The sequence below is a fragment of the Malaya genurostris genome, chromosome 1 (genome assembly GCF_030247185.1).
Source record: "Malaya genurostris strain Urasoe2022 chromosome 1, Malgen_1.1, whole genome shotgun sequence".
In the NCBI taxonomy this organism is placed as follows: Eukaryota; Metazoa; Arthropoda; class Insecta; order Diptera; family Culicidae; genus Malaya; species Malaya genurostris.
Window position 1 is genome coordinate 5,735,728 of NC_080570.1, and position 26,065 is coordinate 5,761,792.

At 36.3% G+C, this 26,065-nt stretch overlaps 1 protein-coding gene across 5 annotated transcripts in view; it reads left to right on the forward strand.

The window, feature by feature from the left end:
• Window positions 1–26,065, forward strand: part of LOC131431006 (uncharacterized) — a 352,841-nt gene that overhangs the window by 289,194 nt on the left and 37,582 nt on the right. For all 5 annotated transcript variants that reach the window (XM_058596364.1, XM_058596385.1, XM_058596375.1 and 2 more), the window contains 5 exons: window positions 147–197; window positions 8,019–8,393; window positions 11,044–11,171; window positions 19,604–20,220; window positions 20,282–20,428. In XM_058596364.1, the coding sequence (XP_058452347.1) occupies window positions 147–197; window positions 8,019–8,393; window positions 11,044–11,171; window positions 19,604–20,220; window positions 20,282–20,428 (1,318 nt within the window). The remainder of the gene's footprint in view (window positions 1–146; window positions 198–8,018; window positions 8,394–11,043; window positions 11,172–19,603; window positions 20,221–20,281; window positions 20,429–26,065) is intronic.

The following is a 26,065-nucleotide window of genomic DNA, read 5'->3' on the forward strand; positions in this document are numbered from 1 at the left end:
TTTTTTTTTCTTCGTTCGTTTCGCTTGTGCGCTATCAAATTTATTTCTTCTCGGTTTTCGTATTTTTAGTAATAGTTTTTTTTTATTTTGCCCCTGAGTAGTGTGTAATTTTCATTCTAAACGGGTCGTTTCTTCTCTTGTTACAGAAAAACCAGCATGAAGATGAACAGCAACAAATCATCAACAAATATAATTCGGTAAGTTATTGATGGATAGCATTAGCATTAGCATTAGAGACCGCCCGTGTGTTGCTACTCCGTTATTGATCTGGACCAATTGAGATTGCAAAATGATTTTTTGAAGTAACATGTTTGGGAATAACACATTGTTTCACACTGTGCAAACTGTATTGAACCATGCATGCTGATCAATACCGACGAATTCGGTAAGTTATTGATGGATAGAATAAAAACTAGTAAAAGTTACTGAAATTCATAGGTGAAATCCCTGTGCTCTATTTTGACACTAGAAACCACTCAAACATAACAATGCGTATTATGCAAACATTCAACAAGTGTTCCACTGAAAGTTCTTTTCAGAATCGACCAATTCACTGAATTCAAGTTATCATATATTATTTTCAAGCATTTTGTTCCGTGTTTCAAATATTAATCGACTTTGGATTTCGAATCCAATTTTTTCGTCTAATTTTCAATTCAAAATCCGGCTTTGAATGCGGAATTCAAATTCAAGATGAATCACAAGTCATATCTGATTTTTTTCTATGGAAGAGCCGTTTGAAATTCCTTCTGAACAGGCAATCCTCCTAATAAGATTCAGATGATAAACATGGCAGTTCTTTCAAAATTATGCCAGTCCTCAAAATTGGTCAATAATGAACTAATGCAATAATTGGGCCACGTTTCCACTCGTTCGCATTTAATGTTCTTCTTACAATCTCAAGAAATCAGACATTGTTGAAAAAATGCAGAAGCGAAACGACTAAACCTCTGTGAAGAAGGAAGGAGAAGGAGCTCTTCGCTTACCTTCCCCCTGAAATCCTTTCCGAAGATAAATGTATAGTATATTTTCAACAAAATAATATATATTCGCAATTTTATTTCTTGTAAAATGGCTCTCAGCAAAAATGTTTTTTGGAAAATCGACTTGCGATGATGGTGTTCGATAAAACGACTCTCGCTGAATTGATCCTGAAAAGGCGTTCGGTGAAACGGCATTAGGCGAGATATTTTTTTGTGAAATGGTTTTCAAAGAATCAGATTTCACTTACGTTCGACGGTACGTCTGTTGGTAAATTGCATTCGGCGAAATGGTATTCGGCGTGTTGAATTTTGTTGAAATAGCTTCCGAGTAAATGTCTCAGAGAAAAAGTTTTCAGTAAAGCAGCTTTTAGAAAAACGATTTTCCGCTGCTTTGGCTATAGAAATGGCCTCTGACGAATCAGCTTTCGGTGAGATGAGGCTTTCTCTAGGCGAAATGGCTATCTATGAAAGGATATTTAGTTGGCTTTCGTGGAAATTACGTTCGACCAAATGGTGGTCGGTAAAATGGTGTTCTGTGAAACGGCTTCCGGTGAAACAGTTCTCGACGAAATGGTATTTGATTTATTGATCTGTTGGCAAAATAGGCACAATTCGATGAGATTGAATCTGTTGAAACAGTTGACGATTAAATGGCTTTCAGAGAAATGGATAGAACTGTTTTTGGCGATTTTACTTTTTGTAGAACAGAGATGCTTAGGAGAAAAGGTGACAAAACGTTAGGTGTTGAAATGAAGTTCGACGAAACGGTACTCGATTAGATGGATTTAGTCGAGACAGTTTTCGATGAATCGGCCTTCTGCTGGTTTTAGGCAAAATAACATTTTGCGTAACGTCTGTTAGTGCAATGGCGTTCTGTGAAATGGAATAAAGCGAAATGGTGTTCGGTGAAATGGCATTCGTCGAAACGGTTTCTATTGAAATAATTTTTGGATTTAGATGAAACGATCTTCGACGGAATGGCTCTCGGCGATTTGATTTTTAGCGAAACTATTTTTGGTGACCTGGCTTTAGTAGAAATACTTTTAAGTGAAACAGCGTTCGGTGAAACGGCTCTTGCTGAAACGGCCTTTGACAAATCGGGAGATGACGACATGGCATTCGCCGAAATGGAATTCGGAAAGAAGGATTTATTCGAAATAGCATTCGATGAATCGGTCTTCTGTGCAATGGTTTTTAAAAAAAGATATTTGGCGAAACGGCTTTCGGGAATTTGATTTTCAGTGAAACTACTTTTTGGTGATATGGCATTGGTAGAAATACTTTTAGGTGAAACCGCGTTCGGTGAAACGACATTCGACAAATCGTCAGATGTCGAAATGGCATTCGGTGGAACGGAATTCGGAAAACTTTGAATTAAACGTTCTGCGAAAATTCGGTGAAATGGCATTCGGTGAAATGACTTCTATTGAAATAGTTTGCGATGGAACCGTTTTAAATGAAACGATCTTCGACAAAATGGCTTTTGGCGATGTGATTTTCAGTGAAACTATTTTCGAAGCTATGGCTTAGGTAATAATTCGGCAAAATGAAATTAGAAAAGAAGAATTTAGCCGAAGCAGCTTTTGTTGAAACGTCTTTCGGCGAAATTGCGTTTGGCTAAATGATTTTAAGTAAATTAAAGTAGAAATAGTTTCCGGTGTTTGACAAATTCGATAGATTTAGCTGAAACAGCTTTCGATGAAACGACTTCAGAAGATACGGCGTTCGTTAAGCCATAAATTGACGGTTTGGTTTTCTGTTAAACAGTTTTCGGCGAAACGGGTTCCAACAAAACGTCTTTCGGCATTCAGCGAGATGAATTTCGTTGAAACGGTTTTCGTTCGATTAAATGTCTTTTAAGTGAAACGGCTTTAACTAAAACAGCTTTCGACAAAACGACTTTCTGACGATTCTGTTTTTTTTTGTAAAACCGTTTACAGTGGCTTTAGGAGAATTTGTATTCGGCGAAACGACGTTCGGCGAAGTGTCTGTTGTAAAGATGGGTTATCCGTTCTCGAACGGTTCCAAAGAACCAGTTCTTCTAGAAGAATAAGTGAAATGAAGTTATTCATTAAAAATTGTTAGTTCTCTCTTTTTAATGAAAATAGAAATAATCGAATTCTTTGAGAAAGAGTACAAATTAGTTGTGTATTTCGGAACGGTTACAGTTTTGAGGAATCTGGTAGAACTTGCATACATTCGCGACATTTAAAAAACTACCCAAAAATACTCGCTATTATTGAATAATAGTATTTTCTAAGAAACATTCCAAATTTCATAAGAACGAAAAATCGGTTCAATAAAACTAATTCTTTCGGTAAAACTATCAAGTTCTGAGTGGTTCTTCTAAACAAACGGTTTTGACAATCTCTAGTCTGCTGACGTTCGGCAAGATGGATTTCGTTAAATCAGCTTTCGATGAGATGCTTTTAAGGGAAACGGCTCTCGTTAAAACAGGTTGTTCGTTAGAACAGCCTTTGATGAGATGACTTTTTTGCAGGCAGTTTTCGGCGAGATGACTTTAGGAGAAAAGGCTTTCGACGGAATGGCGTTTGGTGAAGAAACTATTGGCGAAAAAGCTCTATGCAAAGTGGAGTTCGGTGAAATGACTACCGTAAAATGACCTTCGAAGAAGTTAGCAAAATAATTTTCGTTGTAACAACTTTCGGTGAAATGGCTCTTGGCAAAACAGACATTCGGTGAAATGGTCTTCCAGTGACATTGCCTTTTAACAAAATTAATTTTTCTGTTTTCTGTGAATTGACGCTTTCGATGAGATGGCTTTTCGGCGAAATAGCTTGATTTTTTTAGCGAAATGATACGCTTCACATATTGTTTGAAATTGAATCATGTACTAGCAGTGCATAATTCCATTTCAGATTTTGAATTTTGTATTATCGACAAGTTTCTAATTTCGGCGTCATCTGTAAAGTGACGTTCTGCCTAACCATATTCTCCGAACGATATTTGTTTTGGTAAATAAATATCAGACTCTCCACCGTTCGAAATCAACGACACTGGAAATATAGATTGGAGAGAAATTACTTTGTTTTACGCGAAATACTTATTAATTTACTATTATTGTGTCCATCGGATACTTAGTTTAAATGGAGAGTTTGTCTCACTATTCTAGTTCTAGTTGAACAGTTTGTTTGTCATTCTCAAACGGACGCAAAAACCACTATCTTTTCTCCAATTTCATACCTTTAATGATTTGGCGGCCTCATCGTAAACTTTTCTGCAAAGTTGTAGGAGTTATTGACACCGTCTAATGGAAATAAACGACCATGTTCCAGCGGAGAAAGTTTGAATGGAAGCAATTATCGGTTCATTAAATCCTACACGAGTCCCACGGAATCTCGGCTGAAGTAGGATTCTGTTCCGCAGTTTCCTTTTCGCGGTATCCGAAAATTACTACTTACTATAATAAACGAAAACTAGTTTCCCTTGAAAAAGGCTACCAAAAACGACCGAAACGTTCGACGATTCCACTATCGGAGTTTTTTTTTTTAAAATAATCGACTTTCTGAGAATATTGAGATTTCTGAAATCGAAAATGTATTTTGAGTGCCAAATTTCTTAGAATTACTTAAAACGACGAAATTTTACATCATCCCAGAAAAACTTTTTATTTGGTAAATCTCGACTCTAGGACCAACTGAGATTTCTGGAATCGAATTTCAATTTCGAGTCTTTCTGGATTATTTCAGAAGTACGTATGTAGTTCAACAAAACGGGAGTAAACATTATCAGTGTTTATTTGTCTTTATTTCAAATCAGTATCAATCGCAATATGAAGACTATTGAAGAATTCGGCGAAATGACCCTTTCGGCGAAATGACCCTTTCGGCGAAATGACCCTTCCGGCGAAACGGTTTTCGAGGAAATAAACCTTTCCGCGAAATGACATCTTCGGCAAAACGACTTTCGGCGAAATGACCCATTCGGTGAAAAATGACTTTTGACGAAACGGCTTTCGGTGAAATGGCTTTCGGCAAAATGACCCGCTCCCGAAACGTGGTGTTATCTCGAAAAAACTTCATGCGATTCTAAAACATTCGAAAGTAAAAACAATATTTCGATTCTGGAAATCTTAGAATTTTTTAAAGTCTCAGAGTTGAGATTTTCGAATGAAAATGTCTTTTCCAGATAACATAAATCTTGACGTTTTTTTCTATGGCATTTGGCCCAAAAAATTTTTTTCCTATTTCGGAAATCTCAAAATTTTTCCATCTACCAGAGTCGATTTTTTTTCAGTAAAAAATTCCGAGATGAGATTAGATCTCGACGTTTCGGATAATTTTGAAACATTCGGCATAATTTTTTTTTCGATTTTGGAAATCTCAAAACATTTTCAAGTCCCAGAGTTGAGATTTAAAAAAAAACTCCGTTGGTGGCATCGTCCGACGTTTCGGTCGTTTTTGGTAGCCTTTTCCAAGGGAAACTAGTTTACATTGATCATAGAAATTTTCGAAAAAAAGTATTTTTCCTGATAACACAAAATCTTGATGTTTCATGCACTTCTTAGGCATTTGGCACAGAAAAATTCTTTTTCGGAAATCTCGAAACTTTTTCAATTCCCAGAGAGTAGAATTTTTTCAGTAAAAAAATTCGAGATGAGACTAGATCTAGACATTTCGGACAATTTTAAAACATTTGGCATCAAAAAATTTTCGTCGATTTTGGAAATCTCAAAACACTTTCAAGTCCCAGAGTTGAGATTTAAAAAAAACTCCGTTGGTGGAATCGTTCGACGTTTTGGTCTATTTTGGTAGCCTTTTTCAAGAGAAATTAGTTTACATTTATCATAGAAATTTTTAATAAAAATATTTTTCCAGATAACACAAAATCTTTACGTTTCATATACTTCTAAGGCATTTGGCACACAAAAAATTCTATTTCGGAAATCTCGAAAGTTTTTCAAGTCTCAGAGAGTACAAATTTTTCAGTAAAAAAAATTCGAGATGAGACTAGATTTCGACATTTTGGACAATTTCAAAACATTTGACATAAATTTTTTTTTCCAGAAGCCGATTTAAAAAAAAGAGATTACACTATATTTCAACGATTCATGTAATTCTAAGACTTTTGGCATCAAAAATGCTGTTGTTTCTTCCAAAAAAATCGTCCAAAATATTTTTTAGTGTAAAGCCGGTTTTGGCTCTGAAAAAGACATTTTTGTTCTAAATTAGCTGACGTTTAACCGAATCTCGGCTTGAAAAGATTCCGAGAATTGGTTGGCCCGTAATCACGGAATCAACAGCGAATCCAGATTTGTCAACATGATGACTGTTTATTCGTTTGGCAAATAAATTATTTCGAAATTCATACTGCAAGCGACGTTGACACTAGTGACAGGTAGCCGACAGGCAGCGTTGACATAATGAGATTTGCAGACACCAGCACAAAGTTTCACACGTCCAGTGGGGTAATAAAAAAAACGAGCTCCGTCGCTGTCATAATTTCTCCACGCTTCACGACTGGACTCTGTCGTGAAGCTCGGAACTACACCGTTTGTGTCATGAACATCATCCGTAATCATCCTTGAGAATCGTCAGGCGTTTTACAGCCTGACGCGTGACACGTGAGCCTACTGCTAATGAGGCTGCCGTGGTAACAAATCAAAACGAGACCTCCGGTTCCCTTCGGTTTCTTACCACGGCCGCCTGCGCCAACTTGGATCTCGGCGAATGTTCGATGATCGTCTGTGTAACAGAAATGATAATTTAGAGAGGATTTTTCACACGAATCAAATTTACTGCCCGTTCGCCTGGAACCGGCATGCTAATTGACCATCTCAGTCGATGTCATCCGTGCCGGTTCATTAATTATGCGACAAAAATGGATGAGAATCTCTGCAGCTAGGCGGCGCGATGCTACAGCAGCAGAACCAGTCGTAGTCGAATATCTACGGGGTCCCGGCATGTTGCTGCTCAATTAAAACCGAACCTCGTGCGGCGTTGAAAAATGCCCATTCCTCCAGTCGCGTAGATTGGCTTTGATTACCGCGTTACTGGTGAGGAAAGTTTACGGCCGTGTGTGTACATTTCCCACCGAGACGTGCAGATACAGATAGCAGTAAAGGTGAAAAAGAAAATGAATTTGTTTGGATCGTCCCATTAGGCTTTAATAGCGTCATTAGATTGTAACGCATCTGTTTGACTAATCTGTGGATCGTCGTTTGACGGACGATTTTTTTAATTTAACTCGTTTCGCGGCTGAGGTAGAAGAAAATGCTCATCCGTCCGTCGCCGCCATCCAACAATCTGCGGATGCGTCATTTGACACCTTCTCGAAAGCGTCTCGAATGTCGTGATTTATGCTTCCACTTTGAAAGGTCCCCACCTCGGTCACGACGATCCATTCTTGGCCGTAGCAGAAATTATGCATTTCGCGTCAATTTTCAACGTCTGAAACGTGCATAAATTTTCTGAACATCACACACACACAATGTTTCCCTTTGGGAGGTCTTAATTCGCCAACAAAGTCGATGGACGACTTCTCACATTACCCCTTGTCCTCTCGACATCCTTTCGGACCCGGGAAGACGAAAAAAACGGCTTTCTCCCTCCCTGACTGACCGACCGGTGATCAGAAGATCAACTTACATTGGCCCCAGGTTCGATTTCGGCTTTCCCAAGGATTCAACGGCGAACGGCGAGGGTTACGAAGGGTCAAACAGACCTAGCCATTTTCGTCCAATTCAAAGTTCACGTCGACCGTATCGCAGCAGGCGACGACTGACTTGCGTTGGTTTGCGTACGGAAATTAGCTTGTTCAGGATGTTGGCAATTTTCGTTGATCAAATAAATTCACAGCAATTTTGTTTTGTGTTCCGATGCGACCTCACGCGGGAAATAGTTTTGATTTTGGTCGTTCAACACGTCGACATTAAACTGAAAGCTGGCCTGTCAATTTCGTCAAACGAAAACCCGTTTTGTTGCCGTGTTTGCATAGCTGTTCTTGACCACCCATCAATCGCAATTAATCGCATCGCCTTTTTTTTTTCTTCTTCTGTTCCCTTTTTATTTTCAGCTCCCGATTCAACAGCAACAGCAACAACAGCATCACCAATCACAGCACCTTCCACAGTCCCGGCCGGCCTCCAGCTTAAGTCATGTAAATAATAACACAAGCAATACCACCACCACTAGCAGCAATGGCAATCATTACCATAATTACTCGGTGCACCATCAAACGGCGACTGCCAACCAACAGCAGAACAGCTACAACAACAACAACAATAGCGCAGGATCAAACGAATCCGCCCTGCGGTTAAGTTATGTGACCGAGAGGATACTGGCGTCGATTCTGCCGGCCCGGAGGCGGATCCGCAACGGTGGCAGTCCGGGTTTCGTCGATGAGCACGAGCGGGAGCTGATCGAAATGCTGGAACAGAAGCACGAGAAGGTGAGGCATTTTTTTTGTTATTATTTTGATTACATACATGGCATACTTTGTTTCGAGCGGTTGGGATCAGAATTCCTTGGTTTTTTTCTTCATCAAGTTGACATATTTTGTTGATGAAGTCATGGCTTGCTTAACACTTCGAATATTGTTTGCAGTAGAAATATTCGACACATGTCATCAGATTCAAAGCGAAGAGTTACCGATTTCTGTCCTAGTTGATGGCATAATTTTTTTCATTTTATAAAGTTTACTAGCTGACCGGTCGAACTTCGTTTCGCCCGATTTTTTTCAGCGATAAAACTCTGGTAGAAGGTAAAAGTATCAAAAGAAATACTAGTCACTCAGTTGGCTAAATTGGTACTCAAATCAGGCCAATCAGAATGCCTCATTGTTTTAATCGATCAAAAACAACAACGAATTGATGATTCTGAGCAGTGTTTGGAGCTGTTATATCGAAATAAAATCGATGTTTTCGTCGATATATAACAATGGACGAAACATGGCTCCATCACTTCACTCCGGAGTCCAATCGACAGTCAGCTGAGTGGACTGTACGCGATGAACCGAACCCAAAGCGTGGAAAGACTCAACAATCGGCCGGTAAGGTTATGGCGTCTGTATTTTGGGATTCGCATGGTATAATTTTCATCGACTACCTTGAAAAGGGAAAAACCATCAACAGTGACTATTATATAGCGTTATTAGAGCGTTTGAAGGACGAAATTTCAAAAAACGGCCTCATTTGAAGAAGAAAAAAGTTTTGTTTCATCAAGACAATGCACCATGTCACAAGTCGATGAAAACCATGCTGAAATTGAACGAATTGGGCTTCGAATTGCTCCCTCATCCACCGTATTCTCCAGATTTGGCCCCCAGTGACTTTTTCCTGTTCTCAGACCTCAAGAGAATGCTCGCTGGTAAAAAATTTAGAAGCAATGAAGAGGTAATCGCTGAAACTGAGGCCTATTTTGAGGCAAAGGACAAATCGTACTACAAAAATGGTATCGAAAAGTTGGAAGATCGCTATAATCGCTGTATCGCCTCTGATGGCAATTATGTTGAATAATAAAACCGAATTTTGGCAAAAAAATGTGTGTTTCTTTTAAACGATACGAACTTTTCAGCTGAACTGTTATCTCTAATTTGTATGATACTTGTATTATATTTCTGTAATTGGTATTTCGTATCTCTCTCGTTTCGTTTTTGTTCTCATTGTCATTTTCAGTATCTCCATTATTTTCTTTTCTCATTGTTCGCATTCCTACTGTTTCTCGCAATCCCTATACTTTATGGCACTCATTTTATTTTGCTTTAAATTGATGTCTAACTTGGGCTCCCACTCTCAATGCAATTTTTCTTCTTTTTCTATTATCTTCTAAAATTTCAGTCGAATTCATGTTCTTTTTTTCCATTTTCACACTTTCTCTATTTTTTGCACTCATTTTAATTCTTTCTTTTCCATTATCTTCTCCCAATTCCTCATTATTTTTTATTCATTCACTATCTTTAGTACTTGCTCTAATTTTCGTTCTGTTTCACACTCAATCCCATTTAACTGTCGCTCTCTTTCGGCGGCACTTTTTTTCATCAAAAAGTAGTGTTTCATCAACACACGAAATTCCTTTCTTTCCATTTTTTTCACAATAACAAAAGTAGCTTCACTCAAAATGCAATATCTCACAAACTAATAATCAGACAGCTGTCAAATTTATACACGTATCTTTTGAAGATTGGTACTAACTGAAAATGGTATGGATTTAATTCTAGTGGCGCCCTCTCATAGAAACGATACGAACTTTTCAGCCGATCTGTTAATGAACATGAAAATAAGAGCAAATGAAAATGCAAATTGAAAACTGGAATTAATGCAAAGTAAAGTGAAATTAAAAATGAGAAAAAGAAAGCTTGTCGTTTAGTAGAAGAATGGGCGTAATAATGAGAATAAGAAAAAAGTAAAGCCAAAGTTGGATAGAAAAAGAAATTGAATATAATGGTGAAAAAGGAAGATATAGGAAGGACAGATATTGTGAGTGGGAATGGCAGAGAGGGAGATGAGTTGAGGAATGAATGAGAGTTGTACATGGAATTTCCGAAATCGAAAAAAAATTGTTGCCAAAAGTCTTAGAATTGCATGAAACGTCGAGATTTAGTGTCATCTCGAGAAAATTTTTTTTAGAAAATCGACTTTCTGGGACTTAGAAAAAATAACAAAATTTTTTCCAGTCCAGTTTTCCAGGGTTCCAGTCCTATATTTCAGTCGGATGTATGTCTCCCGCATCATCTTCGTTCGAACAATTGAACAATTGCTGTTTTTAATCATAGGAGCCACAGCGTCTATCCCGTAAATTTGCCAAAGTAAAAAAATGATTTAAAGGTCTCAAAGCTGAAACCTTGACTTTAAGGTCATCGTGTAGTATCTCATGTATGAATTTCTGAGATCCTCTCCGTCATCTTTCATCAGACCCGGACACCGGACGGCCAAGATAATTACAAGCCTCGAACCATTATTCAATCACTCAATCAACTCAATACCAATCGCTCTTTTTTTTGCCGTGCCCGATGTACGATAGATAAAGCACAAAATCTCTGCATACCGGGTTAACTTCTAATCTATTTCTTTCCTTCATTTTTGTTTTCTTGTCTCTTCCAGAACTACCGGATATTCGACCTGGAGTCGTGCATCGCCAGCATCAGCCTGGAGAAACTGTGCGAACTATGCAAACACATCGACTCGTGGCTCGGCAGCGGCAAGGAGAAGATTGTGGTCCTGCAGGACAGGTGAGTAGTGGTGGTGGTGCGCAGATTTGCATTCGCCTCAGCGGACGTGTCCGCCACGGTTTAGAAGTATTTACGTTAACTTATTACGGACATTACACATGACATGAGCAATGGGACTCGTGCGGGGATAATCGCTCAGGTTCAGGTTCTGCGGGGTTCTTCCAACAACAGCGGGTGGCAAATCGGTGTATGATGGTTATCTAGTGTGCCTTGGACTTTTTCAGTACACTAAGCTAAGCTATCCACGGCTTGACCGTTTGACGCGCAAAACCACGGCGGCACGTTCGTTGTTTGGAGTTCAATTGCTGCGGTTAATCGCAAATGTTTTGAGCCCCAGACGGACGGAGGCTTATCGTCATGCAAATTACTATCGAGCCAACCGGAGCCGATTTCACTCGCAAGACATTCGGTGTTTGCAGACAAGCAGTTTTTTTGAATTATTCATGAATTCATAATTAATAGTTTGGCGATTTTTTGGCAATCAAAACACGCCCCTGTATGCGATGTGATCATCGCAAGTTTGTTTTTCCCGCCAATTTTTTTTCTGCAGGTATTCGTGGCAAGACTAATGGATGGACTGGGAATGACCAGCTTTTGGTCATTTCAGTGCAAAATATTGTAGCGACCGGAACGAATGCATTCGTTTCGGACACGAACGCGCGTATATCGGCTTTCCTGGCTTTCAGAGAGGGGGGGTTTCTGAGTAATGTTACTGCAAAGCACTTTTGGCCGGTCTTTTTTATGTGCATCGTCATCGGTCGAGAAGCCGGTATGGCATGTAAAATCAAAGAAGGACCGGACCATACACAATAAATAAACATAATGAATGCTTGTTGTCGTTCGCCATGCATCGGATCCAACACCCGCAAGGTGAATTTAATTTGTATGCAGCAGCGTGATGACAAAATGCGGCAATAGCTAAGTCCGATGGGTTGCTAGGAAACGACAATAACAGTGTGTAGAACCTAGCAATCGAACCCGTTCGAATTTTTGTCCATTCGTAAGACAAGACGTGCGATTCAAATGCCAAGGCCTACTGACCGAAAATCCGTTCGTTGCATCTAAGGTTCCATTTACCTACTTAAAAACTACGCATGTCTTACTTTGAAGAGTAATTTTTCGTGTTGATTCGGGAGATGTAATTCATTCTAGCCAAGTTTGAATATCAAATATAAAATACACTGATTTATTTTCTACACGGTTTTTTTTATATGTGAATTTCCGAAGTTACGCGTTTTTTGTGTGCAAATTTTCAAAGTTGTCCGATCTTATTTTGTCTTAAAAATGCATGAAACGTCGAGATCTGGTGTTACGCCGAATTTTTTTTTAGTCAACAGAAATTTTTCTTTTTCTCGAAAAATACGACGAGATCTTGCCGTTTCATTTATTTCTGAGTCATTTGGCATCAACAAAAATTTTTCGGTTTCGGAAATCTCAAAACTCAAAAGTCCCAAAGCCGATTTCTAAAATTTTTTTTATTTGAGATTACACCAGTTTTGGACGTTTCATGCATTTCTAAGACATTTGGCACTAAATAATTTTTTTTCCTAATAAGTTACACCGAATTTCCGACGAATTTCGAGTAAGAATACTGGGAAAAAATCCTTATCGAGTCCTACACCGATAAAAATTGACTTTAAAAAATTGAAATTGATTTGAAAAAGCAAAAACATTTTATTTGGATAAAATTTTGTCCCACGATGGGTGGTAATGTTTCCTACCAACCGTACATACATTGCAAGGTGGGAACTTTAAGGGACAAAACAAATTTTTCTAACAAAACTATTTCTTGTCCAATCTGAATATTTCATTCAGTGTTTTTTTTATCGAAACTGAAAGTATTACCATCCAAGATATCAACTAAACTCAATTCGTGAGAAAAATACACCGAATGCCTCATTTGCTAGTTGCCCAATATTAGCAAAAAGTATCAGTGCTGGATAAGAAAAACCTTTTTTTTCCCTTAAAAATTTCAATCCTGATATGGATATGAAAAGTTGACAGAGAACATGATTGTCTATGTTGGAACGAAGTTTCGAAATAATGAATGGATGTTTTGTCATTTTACACCAAATTTTTAAGATCGTTTATTTTTTCAGTGTAGTGTTCGATAAGTGATTTTATGAGTAATTCTATTCCAAAATTAGACTGATTTTGTGAACATCAATAGCCCAACAATTGTTTTTAGGATTTGTCATTTTTCGACCATATTTTTTTGGCGAAACTTGGTAAAATAAAAGTCTAGTCCTTTTCAAAGGACAGTCTAGATCATTTTTAGAAAAACAACGTGAATCTTTTTGTGAAAAAGTTTATGTGTCTAGAAAGTTCCTTTCGAATCTGAGAGGGTGCTGCCAAATTCGAATACGATCAGTGCAAAATTCTTAGGATTCCTACACTGAAAAAAAAACGACTTTCAAAATTAAAAGTCAATTGAGATTACACTAGATCTGGACGTTTCATGCATTTATAAAGCATTTGACATAAAATCTTTTTTTTTATGTTTGCGTTTTTTTACACGGATTTCCGAAGTTACGGAGTTATTTTAACGCAGATTTTCGAATTTACTCTGAATTTCCGAAATAAATTCGAGTAAAAATAATGAAAAAAAAATGATTATTGAGTCCTACACCGATAAAAATTGACTCCAAAATTTAAAATTGATTACCAAAAAAAAATTTTTTTGTTATTGATAAAATTTCATCCCAAGATAGATGATCCTGTTTACTACCAACCGTTCTTACATTGCAAGATGGGAACATTCGAGGAGAAAAAATTTTTCCGACAAAAACTATTTCTTGTCTAATTTGATTTTTTTAAAAAGTGTTTTTTTAATTGAAACCAAAACTTATTATCATCCAAGATTTCAACGAAACTCAATTTGTGAGAAAAGTACACCGAATACACCATTTACTAGCTGCCCAATATTAGCAAAAAGTATCAGTGCTGGATAAGAAAACTTTTTTTTTCATTAAAAACTCCTGTCTTGCTATGGATATGGAAAAGAGACAGAGAACATGATTATCTATGTTGGGACGAAATTTCATTCAAATAAAGAATGGTGTTTTTTGTAATTTGACGTCAAATTTTGAAGATCGTTTTGTTTTCAGTGTAGTGTTCTATGAGTGATTTTTTCAGTAATTTTAATTCGAAAATTAAACTGATTTTGTGAACATCAATATCACTGCAATTGTTTGTAGGATTTGTAATTTTTCGACTATATTTTTTGGCAAAAACTTGGTTTAATAAAAGTCTTGCCCTTTTCAAAAGACAGTCTAGATTAATTTAGGAAAAACGAAGTAAACAAAGTGGCTTTTTGTGACAAAGTCTATGTGCCTAGAAAGTTCCATTCAACTCTGAGAGGATGCTGCCAAATCCGAATACGATTTAGCGCGAAATTTGTCTATTCGAATCCTACACTGAACAAAAAACGACTTTCAAACTTTAAAGTCGATTGAGAAAAAATTACTTTTTCGAATTCAATGAAATTTTATCCCATGGAAGGTAATTATGTTCTCTGTCAATTTTTCATAAGTTGCAAGATGGGCGTTTGTAGGAGAAAAAAGTTTTTCTAACAAACTTTTTTTTTTGTATCTAGCACTGATACTTTTTTTTGCTGATATCAGGCAACTAGCAATAGAATATTCACTGTAATTGTCTCACCAATTTAATTTCATTGGAATTTCGGATGATTCGTAACTTTCAGTTAGCTTAGTTTTCGATAAAAAGACACTAGATAAAAAATTTGGTGCCTTAAAAGTGCCCATCTTGCAATGTATGAACAATTGGTAATGGACATAATTATCTATCTTGGGACGAAATTTCATCAAAATCAAAAATGTTTTCATTTTTTCGTTACTCGATTTTAAATTTTAATGACAATTTCTATCAGTGTAGGACTCGATAAGGATTTTTTTCAGTTTTTTATTTGAGAATTGGACTGGTTTTGTGAAAATCACTAGCAGAAAACTTTTTTGTAGGATTTGTCATTTTTCGACTATATTTTTTGACAAAAACTTGGTAAAATAAAAGTCTGACAGTCGAGATCAATTAAAAAAACAACAAAGTAAGCAAAGAGGCTTTTTGTGACAAAGTGTTTATGCCCAAAAAGTGTCATTCAAATCTGAGAAAGTTCTACCAAATTCGAGTACGATTTAGCGCGAAATTTGTCTATTCGAATCCTACACTGAAACAAAAAACGACTTTCAAAATTTAAAGTCTATTGAGAAAAAAAAATTACCTTTCGATTTCAATGAAATTTTATCTCAGGCTAGGTATTTGTGTTCTCTGTCAACCTTTCATATGTTACAAGATTAGCATTTGTAAGAGAAAAAAGTTTTTCTAACAAAAACTATTTTGTATCCAGTACTGATAATTTTTTCACTAATATCGGGCAACTCATAATCGCTGTGGTTTTCTCACAAATTGAGTTTGACTAGAATCTTGGGTGATACTGACTTTCAGTTTAGTTTAGTTTTCAATAAAAAGACACTGGATAAAAGATTTGATTTGGACAAGAAATAATTTTTGTTGGAAAACTTTTTTTCCCTAAAAGTTCCCAAGTGAATATAATCATCTATCTTGGGACAAAATTTTATCAAAACCAAAACTGTTGTCATTTTTTTGTTAAGCGATTTTAATGACAATTTCTATCAGTGTAGGACTCGATAAGGGTTTTTTCCAGTATTTTTATTCAAAAATTGGACTGGTTTTGTGAAAATCACTAGCTTTTTTGCAGGATTTGCCATTTTTCGACAGTACCTATTCGGAAACGAAAATGATTTAAAAAATCCGTCTGATCGGAAGACATTTCGCCGAAATCTGTTTCGCCAAAATTCATTTAACTGAAGGCTATATCGCCAAAAGTTTTATTATCGAAAGTTAATTCACCGAGAGCCTTTTCGACGAAAGTTATTCCCCGAAAAATCCCTTCTTTTCCAATTCCGCCGAACTCTATTTAGCTGAAAATCATTGCACGCCGTTTCATCGAATGCCACTTCGTCGAAAAGGCGATTGAATCGTTTCACCGAATCGTATAATCTTAAAACTTATTTTAAGTCACGAAAAATAATCGATTTGATAGGTTTTTCATACTCGTTTGGTCACCAGAAATCTTACTTTGACCGAGAACATAGATACAAGTTGATTTAACACCGACTCACATCTAATATTTCGCCTGTCTACAAACCTATGAAATGTTGGAAATGTTTTTCCGGGAATCCGTTATTTCGCTACGCAGTTATTTGCAGAAAAAATACTCTCTTGAGTTAAATTCTTAGAGGGGATTATTGATCTTTAGAATTGAAATGTGACTACAAAAGCATTCACCAAAATCTGTTTCAAGGCAGGTCAATCTTCATGATCGTCTCGCGATGCTCCGATGTATCGATTGAACTAAATGTTATCGCTTTCTGTGAAAAATCGTATAAATGCACCTTTATATTTGCAGAAAAATTCGACGATCTGATTTTTAGTTCTCTGGTGAAATGATTTATTTGGCTAAACGACTGCCGACTAAATGATTTTCAGTAAAACGACTTTCGTTGAAACGACATTCGGAGAATCGGTTTCAATAAAGGACATTTATAGACAACGGAACTGATGAATGATATTCGACGAAACGGCTTTCGACAAAATAATTTTCGGTCAAATGACTCGTTTTCTAAAACGACAAATACTCGTTCCATCGTTGAAAAGCTGCTTGACTCAATTCACGTGACTGCGGAAGCAATTATCAATTTTCAATCAATTTGGCGAAACAGATTAAACCGTTTCAGATTTTCGGCGAAACGGCTTTTGGTGAAATGGGTTTTGACGGAACGACTTACGATGAAATAGCTTTCGACGAGGTGATTTTAGCGGTAAAACTTTCTTTTCTGTAATACTTACTTTTCCACGCCATAGCGTGAAGATCGACTTTCTGAGAAACGGCTTTCCACAAATCGGTCTTTGGTCTATGGTGAAACAGCTTTCAGTAAAGTGGCTTTTTCCAAAACAGTTTGCGGTGAAACGGCCTTCGGTAAAACAGTCTACTTTATCGCGTTTGGCAAAATGCCTTCCGTCAAAATGACCTTTATCGAAATGGCTTTCGGTAAATTGATTAAATGTCATTCGGTAATATAGCTTTCCGACTTTCGTGGAAACGGCTTTCGGCAAAACGGCGTTCGACAAAACGACTTTCGGCAGAATGGTCTTGGGCGAGGTATCTTTCGACAAAATCGCGTTTCACCTAAAAAGTTTTCGCCAAAATGACCTTCGTCGAGGCGGCTTTCGACAAAATTATCATCGATAAAACTGATGTTTGCCAAATGCCAAATGCTGTTGCGAAATAACTTTCTGTCATTCTACTTTCGAAGAAACGGTTTTCGACAAAATGGCATGGTGACAATAGGACCTACGATGAAACGGCTTTCGATAAAATTACCTTTGTTTGAATGATTTGAAGTTTGTTTGTTGAACGTGAAGTTTGTTTGGTCAACGAAGCGGCATCCAATGTAACGACTTAAGTCATACTGACTTATTTATTACCGTTTGAATCAAATGGATACAAACATTGCAGACATTGCAAGTTGACTGCAACAGTGACCCAATTTAATAATACCTAATAGAAACCAAAGCCAATGAAAAATCCTCTTAGATTACTCCTCTCTTTCGATAATTTCAGTTTTATTATACCAATATTCGATAACATTGCTTTTAAAACATTGCGTCGATCACTAAGAAATTCAGGTCCAATCGAGTTACATCTGAGTTAGTGGGTTTCTAAAAATATAAAGTTATTTTTGAACAGATTTTTAATCTCCTTGATAAAAAAAGACAGTTGAAGAAATCTACGTACGAGAGCTTCAAACCCCTTAAAGAGAGATTAGTGTCGTTAATGTAAAACAAGAATCGAAGAGGTGCAAAAGGGCTACCTTGTTGCTCACCAGAGCTACGGGGAAACGAATTCGAATGAGTGATTCATTCGGCGTAAATAAAAGTTTACGGCAAAATGTCCTTCGTCGCGACGGCTTCCGACTTTCGAGTTTTTTCTTCCATAAAACTGATGTTTGCCAAATGATAAATAACTCTTTGACATTGTACTTTCGAAGAAACGGTTTTCGACATTTGTTTGAATAGCATTCGGTGTAATGACCTTCGGTGGAACGACTGTTGGTAGAAAGGCATTTGACAAACCGATCATCGGCGAAATGGCGGTCAGCAGAATGGTCTTAAGTGAAACAGTACTCAAGAAACCGTTTTCGGCTTAAGATTTTCGGTAAAGCGGGTTTCGGCGAAATGGCTTACTACGGAATGTCCCGCTCTGGGTTGGGTCGTGAACATCTCCTGAGTCGTGATTTTTTCTCCACGCTTAGTAACATCCAGTTTCGCGATCAACAGATATTTCTTATCGGAAACGGGTCAACTCGTCGAAGGCCAATTTACCGAATTGATAATTTAGCAAAATAAGAGCTCAATCTGTTTCCGGAATGTGGCGTTTTTTTGCAATCAATGTAACGTATCCAGCGAGTTCGCTGGTCTTCGAGCGCTATAATAATCAACAAACTTGAGAGTCCATCATCCTGCTTCGAAACTCCGATGTCATACCAACTATCGAGACGCTCAGGGACGGGCAGGAATAATTCTGAATATTGAAAATTATCCTATTTCCTTCTTCAGTTTCTAATTATGGCATTCAAAATTAATGTTAATCGAAAAAAATCAGCCTGTTTTCCACCTCAGGATCAACACGACCCTGGGTCTTACAGCCTTACAGCTTCGGCGCCCATATCCGCTTGATTGACTCAATTTGGTTAATGAACTGTTTTCACTCCGATTCAACTAGACGCCTGCTTTCCCTGTTCCCTGTTCCTCCACCCGCGAACGAAATTAAACCGCGCGATCACTGAATACCGAATAACCCTCCAATTAGTGTCCGGTCGTCGTCGTCTTTCTCTTTTCGCTTTTTTTTCGCTACCCAAAACGTGCACTTCTTGTCCCGAGGCCAGGCCAACAACTAGACGCTGGAAACCCCGGACGAAAGTACCTTCGAAATGGGCAAAATCCATCGCACGTAATTTCCGAAAATCAGTACCCTCTCTCAGTAAGCGGCGGCGTTGCTGTGACCATCTGCCGGAGAGTGCGTACGACGGCGCCCGAATGCGACAAAATAATATTTCATGGGTTGCTTCGATGGTGCTGCTGCTGCTGCTGCTGCCATTCACCCAATTTTGGTTTAAAGCCACAGCGCAGTGTAGTTTTGGATGCAGCACTTTACGAAGCGATATCTAATTATCGCAAAATAATAATTAAACTAATCATGATAATCAGCGGGTGTTGAGACTCCGGTCCTTCTTGGGCTGTACTTGACGATTCTATAAATGGTTGTTTTGGGTGACGGTGACGGTGACGAGACTTTTCCCACGTTTTCATCGTTTCCTTTTCTTTGCTTGCAGAGAGGATAAACAGCGCCTGGGAGCGGCAATCGCTGCCTATCTCGAGTACCAGAAAATCTGCGGTTCGAACTTTCCGCAGTCCAGTCGGAACAAATCGCCCGGTTCGGATCTTAGCGGACGGCGAACACCGACCTGGCTCGATCTGGACATTTACTCCACCCAGAAGTTCTTGGAATCGATCACCGGTCCGCTGCGGATTCCGTCGCACAAACGCTACATCAAGTACTTCTCCGGACTGCTGGCCGGAACGATCAAAGTGAATGCCTCGTCCGTGTTTCTGCGGGCCATCATCGTCGAGTCACCGCCCTGCCTGCACTACCGGGCCGTCACGGTGAACAGCGAGTGGCGTAGCTTCATCAAGATTTTCGAGGGCGTCCGGTGTCTGTTCACGTCGGACATCTACGTGATACCGATCACCACCCGGCAGTTCATCTACGAAATCAAACATCCGCTGCGGTTGCGCGGCGATGTGCTGATACGTTGCTATCAGATCATACCAAATAACAACAAACTGCACGACGAGAAGGAACTGATCTCGACCGTGCAGTTTCACACCTGTGCCATAACCCAGAGGGAAGTACAATTCGCCAAGGTCGAGCTGGATCTGGCCTGCGACGGTAAGTGTTTTTGCAATCCGACTCACGCAGCATCATCCTGTTCTCATGTATGCTTTTTCAGATGACCGATTTCCGGCCGACCACAAGGTAACGCTTTGTTTCAACACAACACCGAACGAACGGAGTGCGATCGTGGTCTTTCAGAACCCTCTCGTGCGGATAGAACCGATCATCGACGGTGGTGACAATCTGGAAACGATCAACGAGGGTGAGTCGATGTTTTTCTTTTTATTTTGATTATCTACTCGGAGTGTGATTGGTACAGGATTGAACTAAGTAGGCGCTGGGTTGAAAAACAAACGCCTTTGGGTAGGCAATATTTGCATCAACGCGATTTCAATTGCAGATGGGTAGCAGCAACTTGCTAGCAAGCTATCACTACAGCAGCTTTAATAACATTTAAAGACTGCTCATAACAGACAATGTGAAACATTGTTTCAATTCGCAATTAAAACTGTACCTTTCGATGTCGAAAAGGTAATTAATTTCGACAGTTTCATGATGCTTCTTTCTGAATTATACTTAGATCGCATCACAAACCGGCGCACCACGCCAGTTTGAGAAAAGAAATCGCAATTAGAGACAGATTGATATTTTTAGAACCCTTTTCAATGGGCCTCTTTCTTTGTACGATCGACGGTAAAGAGAATATCACTGCTTTCTGCTTGGTTCTTGCTGGTTGAGGAGACAATTTAATTTCGTTTGGAGGGGGCTGGGGGTAGAGCACCGTTGAAGCTCCACCCCCTTCTTTCCTGTGGCAGTTGGCCAACTTTTTTTTTCAACTATCGACTCGCAATCGTTTCATGATTAATTTGTTTGGCATCGAAACAAAAGAAACGTCCCTGCACGCGTCGTCTTAACTGCGAATGGTTCTTTTTTATCATCAACTTATTTTATTTGTATTTATCTCTGATCAACAAAACAAATTGAGAAAAAACAGTCAATGGAGCTTCTGTGATATTTGTTGGACAATATTCCAGAAAGCAATCCGCCAAACAGCGCTGAACACGTCTAATGATACTTCGTACGGCTGTTGTTAGAACAAACAAATCAATCCGAAATAAGTACTTACGACCTCCGATACACGACCACTAGGTTAAAGACGAGGATCTAATTTGCAGAGAATACAGTCTTATTAGTATTAACGTCATTCCGGTTATGTCTCTCTCATTACCCAACCATCTTTTTTATGTCATCAATTCTATGATGATTTGAAAGTTAACCTTGGAATTTTTATCCGGATTACAATGGAACCACAGAACCTTTCCGGTAAATCTAGATTTGTGAAAATCGAACTGCTTTGTGAAAAATGAATACCATTTGAGGCTCCCCAATCTGGCATACCTATCCACATTCAACAATCACATTCACGTTCACAATAAACAGATAAACGTTAAAAGCAGTAAAGTGAATGAAAACTGTAAATAAGTCAAAACAGAATAAAAAATAAGAACAGTAAAAACAGTGAAAACGTTAACGCAGTAAAAACGGTAAAAATATTGAATTAGTAATAACAAATAAAGGTAAAAACAATAAAATCAGTAAATGCAGCAAGAACAGTAAAAATATAGAAAATGGTAAAAATGGTCAAAACAGTGGAAACAGTAAAAATAGTCAAAATAGTAAAAACAGCGGAAATGGTGAAAACATTATAAACAGTAGAAGCATAACAAGGAGTTGAAGCAGTAAAGCAGTGAAAATCTTTAAAACAGTAAAACAATAGAAACAAGAAAATGATCAGAAAAAGCCATAAAAGTAATAAAAACTGTGATAATATTTAAATTAATAAAAATAATAAATAGTTAAAACAGTAAAAACCATAATAAAAGTAAAAATTGTGAGTAATAAGTAACAACAAAGAAAACAGAGAGAATAGAAAAAAAACTAAAAATTAAGAATTGTAAAAAACCATAATAACTGTAAAATAAGTAATAACAGCAGCAAACATTAAAGCAGTAAAAACTGTAAAAATATTAAATTACTAATAACAAATAAAAGTGAAAACAGTAAAACCAGTATATGCAGTAAGAACAGTATAAACATAGAAAATAGTAAAATGGTAAAAAACAGTAGAAGCAGAAAAGGAGTTGAAACAGTAAAAACTATCAAACAGTGAAAACCTTTTAAACAGTAAAACAATAGAAACAGAAATCAAGAAAAAATCCGAAAAAGCACTACAAATAATAAAAACTGTAATGACATTTAAATCAATAAAAATAGTAAATAGATGAAATAGTAAAAACCACAATAACAGTAAAAAGTAACAACAATAAAAACAGAGAAAATCGTAAAAAAAACAATAAAAATATAGAATTGGATAAGCCATTAAAACTGCTGATTAAGTAATAACAGTAAAACATTAATCAAAATAGTGAAAACAACGAATACTGTGAAAAAACTAGAAGCAGAAAAGGGAGTTAAAACCTAAAAAAAACTGTAAAATAGTGCACACCTTCGAAACAGTAAAACAATAGAAACAAAAAATTTAAAAAAAATCAGAAAAACCAGTAAAAAAAAAACAGTAAGTGAAAGTAGTAAGAACAGTAAAAATATAGAAAATGGTACAAATGATAAAAACAGTGAAAACAATAAAAACAGTCAAAATAGTAAAAACAGCAAAAACTGTCAGAACAGGAAAAACAGTATAAGCAGAAAAAGGAGTTGAAACAGTAACAACTGTAAAACAGTGAAAACCTTCAAAACAGTAAAACAATAGAAACGGAAAACAATAAAAAAAATCAGAAAAAGCAATAAAAATAATTGAAACTGTGACAACATTTGAATCAATAAAGTAGTAAAAAAAGTAAAATATTAATTCAGTAATAAAAAATAAAGGTGAAAACAGTATCAACATAGAAAATAGTTAAATGGTAAAAACAGTGGAAACATTAAAACTATTCAAAATAGTAAAAACAGCGAAAACTGTCAGAACAATAGAAACGGTAGAAGCAGTTGGGAGTTGAAACAGTAACAACTTGGGGGGGGAGTTGAAACAGTAACAACTGTAAAACAGTAAAACAATAGAAACAGAAAACAAGAAAAAGGTCAATCAATCAAAATAGTAAATAGTTAAAATAGTAAAAAACTGTAAAAAGAGTAAAAAATAACAATAATAAAAACAAAGAAAATCGCAAAAAACAATAAAAACTAAGGATTGTAGAAGTCAAAGTAACTGTAAAATAAATAATAACAGTAAACATATTAAATTAGTATGACAAAATTAGTATAACAATAATAACCAAGAAATAAATTTAAGAAACCGTTAAAAAAATAATAACAGTAAATACTTAAAATAGTTAAATCAATATAAGAGTAAAAACTGTGAAAAGAGTAGAAAGTAACAACAATAAAAACAGAAAAAATCGTAAAAAAACAATAAAACATGAGAATAGTAAAAAACATAAAACTGTAAAACAAGTAATAACATTAAAAACAGTGAAAACTGTAAAAACTGTAAAAATCTAAAAGCAGTGAATACAGTTAAAACAGTTGAAACAGTAAAAACGTTGAAAAATAGTGAAAACGTTAAAATCCGTCATATACTTTATGTTTCGTCTTCGACCCGTCTGTGCATAACAGGTTATGTTGAACTGTTATGACACTCAGCAGCTCCACATAAAACGCTAGGCATACATGGAGTTTCTTCTGCTTGTAGAAATTCGTTAACTCCCAAAGAGAAAAAAATTGTAAAAACTGCAATAACAGTAGAAACAGTGAAAACAAAACAGTAAAAACATTAAGAACATTCCAAATATTCATAACAGGTAAAACAATGTAAAACTTAAAGAATTGTAAAATTTGTACAAATTGTGCAAACTGTAAAAAACATTTTAAAAAAAACAGCAAAAACAGTAGAAACAATAAAAACAGTCACAATGGAGAAACAGTTAAACCAGCAAACACAACAAAACGAGTAAAAACAGTAAACAACAAAAGTAATGAAAACAGAAAAACAATAACACCAAAACCCGCGAAACAGCAAAAAATAAAAACAGAACAAAAACAGTAAAAGCATCTGCTTTAGTGAACAGTAAATACAATAATATAAGTTAAACAGTGGAAATAGTTAAAAACAATTGAAACAGCTAAAACAGTAAAAACAATAAAGTCAGTAAAAATAGTTAAAACAGTTAAATAGAAAACAAAACTAAATATCAAGAGACTTGCATTAAAATTGAGTAAACTGAACAAATTTCAGTTTCTTAAAATTATTTAATCTACAGAATAATCAAAATAAACTGAATGAAATGAATAAACTGAAGAAATTTAGGAAGCTGAATCTACAAAATAAACGGAACAGACAGAATAAACTTAGTAAACTGAATAAACGGAATAGACACTGAATGTGCAGAATGAACTGAATCTGCTGAATAAATCATAACTAAATAATCTGAAGAATTTAAGGAAACTGATTCTACAGATACAAAATAAACTGAAAAAACCTGTTTTAATCCACCTAGTGGTGTAATGATGCCTTTCTCACATCAATCATACTATCATATATAATACTGTGGTATTCTTCAAAATAATTTTCTTCGATTCTTAAAAGAATAACCGAAATCGGTTTGTTTGACCGTCTACTGATAAAAACTATCAATTGGACAAGATTTGAGGTCGATTTAGAAATTTTTTTAAGGTTTTTCCCCATTTTCAGTGATGGTATACAATTTTTAACCCACTTTACCCTATATTGCCGGTTCCGGAAGTCGGATCCGCATGAAACTCAGGAATTACACATGGGACCACAGGACCTTTCATTTGAACCTAAGTTTGTGGAAATCGGTCTCGCCATCTATGAGAAAAGTTAGAACACATATTTTCCTTTCTTTTTTACATTTTACCCCATAACTCCCGAACCGGAAGTCGGATCCAAATAATATTCAGAAATTTTTTATGGGACCTCAAGACCTTTCATTTGAATCTAAGTTTGTGAAAATCGGTTCAGCCATCTTCGAGAAAAGTTAGTGCAAAAATACGTTACATACACACATACACTACAGAATAAACTTAATCTACAAAATAAACAAAATAGACAGAATAAAAAGAATAAACTGAAAAGTTTCAGGAAGCTGATTCCACATAATAAATAAACAAAAAACTGAGAAAACGGAAGAAACAGAATAAACTTAACAAACTGAATAAGTTTCATAAAATGAGTAATGAGTAATTTAGAAAATTGAAAAAAACTGATTATTGATTACAGAATAAACTGAATCTACAGAATGAGCTTAATAAACGAAACCAACAGAAAAAGGAAAATAATCTGAACAAAATGAATAAACTGAATAAACTGAACAAATTCGGGAAACGAAAATATTGAGTCTTGAGAACAAAATAAATAGACCGAATAAACGGAATTAACTACCTGAATAAACCGAACAAACTGAATAGACCGAAGAAATTTAGGAAACTGAAGAAACTGATTCTACAGAATAAACGAAATAGACAGAATAAAAAGTATAAACTGTATAAACTGAAGAATTTTAGGAAACTGAAGAAACTAATTCTTTAGAATAAACAATATAAACCGAAAAAAACGGAATGAATGTGATAAAGTAATAAAACTTAACAAACTGAATAAACTGAATAAGCGGCATAATATGAATAATCTAAATAAATTTAGAAAATTGAAGAAACTGATATTGTAGAATAAACTGAATCTACAGAACAAACTGAATAAACGAAACCAAAAGAATAAGCAAAATAATCAACAAAATGAATAACCTGAAGAAATTTAAGAAACTGAAAAAACTGAAGCTACAGAATAAAATAAATAAACTGAACACACAGTAAAAAGCACACAGAATAAATCGATAAAATTTTGGAAACTGAAAAAACTGATACT